The sequence below is a fragment of the Chaetura pelagica genome, unplaced genomic scaffold, assembly GCF_000747805.2.
Source record: "Chaetura pelagica isolate M959 unplaced genomic scaffold, ChaPel_1.0 scaffold565, whole genome shotgun sequence".
Lineage (NCBI taxonomy): Eukaryota > Metazoa > Chordata > Aves > Apodiformes > Apodidae > Chaetura > Chaetura pelagica.
Genome location: NW_009953388.1, coordinates 491,803 through 499,167, shown reverse-complemented (window position 1 = coordinate 499,167; position 7,365 = coordinate 491,803). Strand labels below are relative to the sequence as shown.

Sequence of the window (7,365 nt, the reverse complement as noted above, 5' to 3'; positions counted from 1 at the left end):
CCTGCTAGAAGTGTAGCATTTTAAAAAGATATGCTGAAATATAAATCCAGCATCTGAGACTCCAGCACTTCACCTGTCTCCTCCTACTTTTAGGATGCTTATTAAACTATTTAAAATTTAGAAAGCTTTTAAATTATTATTGTTCATGGAAAGATTCTGAATTTGACCTAGAATCTGCTTTAGGGTTGACCAAGTGCCCCACATTCCTTAATTTACTGATATTTTATGGAAGTTACTTAAGAGCAATAGTAATACACATGCACCAGTCACAGTCCCTATTGACATTCTATGTGTCTTGTCAGGACTGCCCAAACATTTAACTAAGTTTGTTGTTTCTCTAAACCTCAACTCCTTCAAGTTTTCCTTGAGAATTGTTCTACTGAGTTAGACGTTTTCGTCAACACTACAGATTTACAGGAACAAAGCCACCTGCTGAAATTCAGGCAAAGCAAGCAGAGGTCTAAAACCTGAAACCATCAGGACACCTCTAGTTGTTATGGGGACAAAACAAAAAGGCTTCCCAGAAGAAGAGTTCATTTGATCTTAGTCTAGAATCAAGATGACCATTCTGCTCACCACTTCTTACCTCTTTTGCTACTTGAGCTACAGCAGCTTTTCTGCTACTGCCCATGCAAACTCTATAAACCTGTAAGAGTGATAAGAAGCAAAGGTTCAGTCATCAGCAGCCTTCATCACTTATCCCAGAATCAGAATAATTAGTCTGGATTTACAGTGCTGTGCTCAGTTAAAGTTAGAGCCAAATATCACTCCATTCAGTATGCCACCTTTACTTCAGCCTCCTGGTCTTGGGTCTACATTTTTTCCTTGTAAAAAAGTGCTGTGCAGAGTACTTACAGGGTCACCAGCATTTTCATTTTCCAACACTTCCATGAGTTTCTGAACTTCCTAGCTTAAACACACCACAGTAGTTAACCCAAGCAAAAAGGGAGAAGTCTTGAAGTCTCTGTTACCTGCTAGACCTCCACTTACATCCTTATGCCCCGCTTGAAAAATCATAGTTGTTTCAGGCAGGTTTATGATGGAGAAGTCATTATAAATCTGCTATTTATTCCATTCCACTTAATTTTATTTCATTCTATTGGAATCCATTCTATTTCCATTCTGTTTATTCTACTGTATTTAAGCCTGGTTTGAACACATACTCTGTCTCTAAGAGGTAGGTATAAAGCAATATAGTATCATCATTCCATTTAATCATACAAGGAAAAATTTAATGCGTTCACAGTATGCAATACTAACTCCTCTAAGTTTTTCTGTTCTTTGTTTCTGCTTAAATTCCTAGCTTACCGTGAAATATTTGTTCCAGTATACGAGAGCTTGTCTGAAGTGCTGTAGTTTAAATCAGAGACAGAATAAACAGTCTTGAAAAAATTATGACCAGCTGCATCATCAGATAAGCTTTTCCTTGATGCAGGTCTTGGCTACAGCACAAGAGTTCAGTTATCATGGAGCAAGTCAAAGGTATCCATAACTCTAATGGTTCTAATATCTTTGGGACATCGGTCCCTTTCTCAGCAGCAGGCACCTTCCTGAGATTTCAGGATATGTCTGGTATCAGTTACAGACAAGCAAATAAATTCTTAGGCTCAAAGCATCAGCTGACATAAATCACTACTGTGCTAATTAACTCAAAAGAACCACATCAGTTTACAATACAGGACACAACTCATACTCTCAGCCTGGAAAAGCAAGCCAAAAGAAAACTGCCTTTTCTTTTTATAGCCTGGTACTCTAATTAGGATTTTTGTCTGCACTGTAATTTGGTACAGCAGGGAAAAAAAGAAGAGAACCGCATACTTTAAGCAGATAGATCACTATGGGCTATAAAAATGTATCATAGCTGAGTTTACTCAGACATAACCTGTAAACATCCCAGAGCCTTCAAGACCCCCAAAACTACGAACAGTAACTGCTGCAAGCACTCTGGGAATGGCAGGCAATTCAGGTCCTTAATAAAAAGGCTGGCTTATAAGCAGTGACATTCTATGTCTGGGGAGGGAAAAGCAACTGCAATGCTGAAAAACTGGGGGCTTAGGAGACTGGAACAAAAAGGAGGAAATGGAATAAACCAGCTGTCCCATACCTGGACATCACCCTGGCATGTAGGAGTTAAGCAGCAGGCAGACAGCTTGCTTCTGGGAACAAGTGAGAGAATTGCATTTGAATTGGAAAAGTGCAAGACTAAGCTCAGATAAAACACAACTAGGCAAACAAAAAACTCAACTAGTAAATTGTTGCGAGATTACTGTGCAAAGTTACCTATTCTGCCACTCTGGGAACAAATAGTTAAGCTGTTTTGACATGATTCACTTGACAAGAGAAAGGATAACCCAGCTATAAACTGTGAAAACAGATGACTAATCATGCAGTTGATAAACAGTCTGCTCTGCTAGAAAAAGACCTGAACTTCAACTGTTCCATTCCTTCCATACTTTTGCCCAGCTCTCTCAAAACCTTCCTACTCTACAACATTGCAAGGACAACCTTTAGCAGCCACCTCCAAGGACTTCTCCCACTGAAGGGCAGTGATCCCTGACTCAAACAGGCTAGAGAACCCACGCTCTGCAGTCTCTTTCAAAGTCACACAAGAGGCCTGGCCTCGTATTTTACTAGCATCCCTGTCAGCTTAATTTCCTGCCTCTGAAGTCATCAGAGTTCAGGGTGCAAGCTGAAGCACTGTAGGCACACTATGGTTCCCCTGGATGGTACAATGATTTCTTGGTGCTAAGTCCCCTTATTCCTGTGTAAATCTCAGCAGAAGGGCCAGCATTGGTCCGTCACCCCAGTCTGAAGAGAGAAAAAACAGTGGGGGTATGATGAAGCAAAGGAAGAGACAACAAGATTTCATTAACTCCTATTACTGTTGAAGGGAACAAGTTCTAAAGGCTTATTTGCAGAAAAGGAAGTGGACATGATCGTTTGAGAGCATCTGCTGCTACAAATCTCAATTATTAATTTCCGGAGTCCCGTATTAAGGATGCCATTAATCAAAAGGGACGGGCCAGAATTTACTGTTCCCTTCAGCTTTATAGAGGGAGTGCAGCAGAACATGTGTTGGGAAAGTTTTCAAGCTTTGTCACATGAGAGGAGGCATGGGCTTGTCTACCCCCTTGCATGAGCTTCCTTACTTGTCAGCGCTATTCTTCCCACTGAGCAATAGGTAAAAGAAAAACATTTTTTTTAAAGGGAAATACTACACTTTTCCATTAAGGTTACAGGCTATAAACCCCCACAACTAGCATACTTCTATTGAAGAGGAGGGAGTATTTTTTCCACATGTAGTCAACAGGTTTTTTCTCATTTGCCTACTTCAGCAATCAGCATTTTGGTGGCAATCCTCCTCCCAGCAGTTAGAGACACTCAGTGGCTTCAGCAATCTGCCCAAGCAGAGCAAGGGCAGCTACAGGACTGATCCAGAGACATGAATAAACTCAAACTGATGCAGGCATGACAAAGTCATGAAAGAGATTTCTCATGACCTGACCCACCATGAGCATTTACAAGCCCTAACAGGCATGACAGGAAGGAGACTCAACAGGAGTCATCATTCACCTTTGCATTTTCTGCACAAGAAGAGAGAGCTAGCAATCCAAGTCCCACAGACATGCCCACTCATCTGACAGACACGCAAACAAAACAAACTGCTCTAGACCCTCTTCTCCATTGCCTTCTTGAGCTCTTATCCCTATCTAAACAGCAATAATGGACAACATACTCTGGGGAGGGTCACATAGCCCTGGATGTATTTGACAACACTGAATCGAACCACAAACTGTATCAGCTCATACCAATGAGCAGGCTGGAACCTCCTGCTAAATCCTTATCAGTACAAACACCCACACAGCAGAGACTCCAGGCCAAAAAAGCTACATGACTGCTAAAAGTCTCAGATCAAGTCTCACTTCTGACTCTGCTACTGACAAGATTTCAGTTCCAAAAGCCCTCTGCTATAAATCACTACATGACTGAAAAAACTGTGGAGGTAGTGTTAATGCAGCATTAGGTTTCCCTGGGATTTAAGGAGCTTTGTGGGGAAGACACCTTGTTTATAAAAACCAATCCTCACCTGAAGCAACCGTAAACATGGTCTTTAAGGAGAAGGTTTCAGGTATCTGCAATAAAAGCTTGACAAGAACGCCACAAAGCCACTTTAACCTGACGTCATCTTGACTCTTGGGCAATTCTGCTCAAGGTTTGCTTGATGCTTCAAAATGGGAAGATTCAACACTTGGAGAATCACAGAACTATTCTGGCTGGAAAAGACCTTTAAGATCATTGAGTCCAACCATTAACTTAACTCTACCAAGTTCAGTGTTTAAACCATCTTCCTAAGCATCACATCTATACATCTTTTGCACAACTCCAGGGGTGGTGATTCAACCACCTCACTAGATCACAGAGATTGTACACACAATCCCAGCCTGTGCTAAATTCTTGTTCCACTATGTGGTTTCCAATTAATACCTAAAGAGGTGTTGTTCTGTACATTTAGATTAAGTTACTACTTTGTTTTCACTCCTTAGTGTAAGGACAGAGGGGAGAATCATTTGCCAGCCAGACCAAAATAGTCAAACTAAGATCTCATTTGTGACAGCACATAGGTAGGTGCAAAAACACCCAATAAACCATTTGTGTGCATTCACACACTATGCAGGCATGAATCATTGGGTATGGCATTGACTATCAAGATGGATAGATAAGACAGAAGTAGCAGTACAACAGTAAGATCCCCTCCCGCCTCACAGCTCCCTCAAACAAGTAGAGCGGTGCAGTTGGCATGCTCAAATGGTGCCAAATACCAGCAGCACAAGGTAGGCTTCCCTTGGAAAAGAAGGGGCTCATGGTGACTTTCAGCATGTTATCCTTCAAACACCTTTCAGGCAGCAATGAGTCCCTCTACCTACTCTGAAGTCATGCCATTCCTGCAAGTTGCAATAAGGTGCCTGAGAGGAGGAGTGAGAGGGCTCTTAGGACCCTTCCACATAATTTAATCCTTTACATGAGGGCTACAAATCCACACTTCACCTTGTCCCAGCATACTTCAAGGCACCAAAATTAAATTGCATCTTACCTTGTCTTTGTATAAAAACCCTGAGCAGTGGATGAGCACTTGAAACAGCCTTGAAGAAGTTGTCATCATTATTAATTGGGAGAAGGTCTCCATGTACATCAGCATACCCAATCATCACTTCCAGGTTGGCTATGTGATGAATGTGAAGAATGAGTTTGTAGAAGTCTTCAAACTTTCCTGGCTTGTAACGATCCAGTGAGAATCTTCTGAACTCTGCCCCAAACTGCAAGAGAAGAAAGTGCATCTACTATCAAACATCATCACAGCCCAGTGCTCTGCCTTGGCATTTGAATCTACTGTACATCATCTCTCTCTTTCTGTGACTGATCTAGTCACATACTGCTACATTCAAGTCTACAAATGGCTTTTTATGTCTTTACATTAAAACAGAACCATGGTGCTACTGAGACAACACCCTGCCTGAAAATAGATACGCTCAAGTGTGCCACCTAAAAAGAAAGTGTATTTTAAAAATATTAAATTTTCATTAAATCCTCTTGAGGATAATTGCATTTGTAGGATTTAACTTTGAAGCTCCATAGTTAATTGTCATCATCTCAGACATCCACAGAAGCATTCTTCTCCAAAGCAGAAGTGTTCACTCTACTGCTTTCAAAAGAAGTTACACAGCTATTCAAACAACCTTATAAAAATTCTTTACACATTTCCAGTCAATACCACTAGGATCCCAACCACAAGACCTTTAAAGAAGTATGGGGTGCAAGTGCACAGCTTGTTATTAGGAAACACACTCCCTCTACACACCCCCTAAATTTCCCAATATCCATACAGAAGGAGAAAAGTTCTTACTCTAAGTTAGTTTCTGTGGATTTAATTTTTCTGTTAGTCTACTGGTTTTGGTTTTTTAAGTTTTGCAGACTAGTAAGTGGTTGTTAAAAAGGGGGTGGAGAGTGATTTTGCACAAGACAATTGTAAGTGCTATAAATCCATGAAGTTATTAAAAAATCAATCAGAAAGTGATTGGGGAAAACATTTCAATGGACCTTACTTCTGATATTAGAAACCAAATATGCTATTAAGAGCAGAAGGAAAAAAATCAGATGCTCTAATTAAGGAAATAAAGAGAGTGAAAAAACATCTAGTTAAAATCTTTCTGGTACACTAAGTTTCATAACTCAGATTGTATAGTACTAGTAAACTCCTGTTCATCAAATGAACCTCTAAACCACACTAACTCATTCCTGAAAGCATGGAACTGCATCCACAAATCCAAGAAAAAGAAAGGCTGCTACTAGGATCTCAAGGAAGTTCTCATTTGCAGTCAGTCAATACCCACGTAAGAAACCAAAGGCAAAAAAACAACAAGCAAACAAAAATTGAGAATTTTCTGTAGATAAATTCTTCCTCAAAATGGAGAATGACTTGCTCAGAGGTCCTCAGATGTTAAATCAACTTACACTTGCAAACCACTCATTTGCCGAAACTAACAAAATTATGAATCATCACCATAATCATCTTCAAGCAAAAAAAATAACAACCAACCCTACTGGCTCCGGCTTTGGGTGCAAGCATATTCTCAAATTACTTCCGCAGTTATGAAAACCCCACTTTTCACCATCAAAGCCTAGTTGTGATCATTTAAAAGCTTGTTTAGTCAAATTACGCTGCTTGTATGTAGCATTAACTGCTAGTTCCAGTTTGGATTTCAATTCAGAGTGCCCATCCAAATGCACAAAAGCTGAACAAATCACAGCTGGTTCCAATGGAGGAAGAACAGTCCTCCTTTGTCCTTCATTCCCTGTTCCTCTCCAGAAAAATCCAAGTGGCAACTTACTTCTGCTGACACATTTCAAACAAATAAAAAAAAACAACTAGTCTTTTTATTTGAAAACCATCTTAAATTTTTCTTTTTCCTAGATTCAAACAAGAAGCAACCATCTTGAAGTGTCAAGTTTAGCACCTACATGGCAGACTAAATGGGCAAGAACAAGACATTTGTAGGCTTTGTTTAGAGCTGCATCTCCTGCTCTGCACACCTGAAGAGGAACCTGGGGTTCCTTCAGCTGAAAAAAGTGCCAGGCCAGGGTATCCACATGTGAATCCCAGTAACCACTATTTTACTGGACAGACAACTTGTTCACGACCATTAGCATGCATGCTGCTTTGCAAGGACTCAGAGGCTGTGCAATCTCCCCCAGTCAGTACACTCATCTTACATGACTACTCAGACCCTTGCCCCACACAGTCTGTCTGGGCAGCCCATCAGTCCTGCTCTGTCTGGCACACCCAAGCTTCTGTACTCTGGCATTGCA

General features: G+C 40.7%; 1 protein-coding gene across 1 annotated transcript in view; it reads right to left on the bottom strand.

The window, feature by feature from the left end:
• PARD6G (par-6 family cell polarity regulator gamma) overlaps positions 1-7,365 on the bottom strand; it is a 57,799-nt gene that overhangs the window by 47,944 nt on the left and 2,490 nt on the right. The window contains exon 2 of the mRNA XM_009998287.1: positions 5,093-5,315. Within this exon, the coding sequence (XP_009996589.1) occupies positions 5,093-5,315 (223 nt within the window). The remainder of the gene's footprint in view (positions 1-5,092; positions 5,316-7,365) is intronic.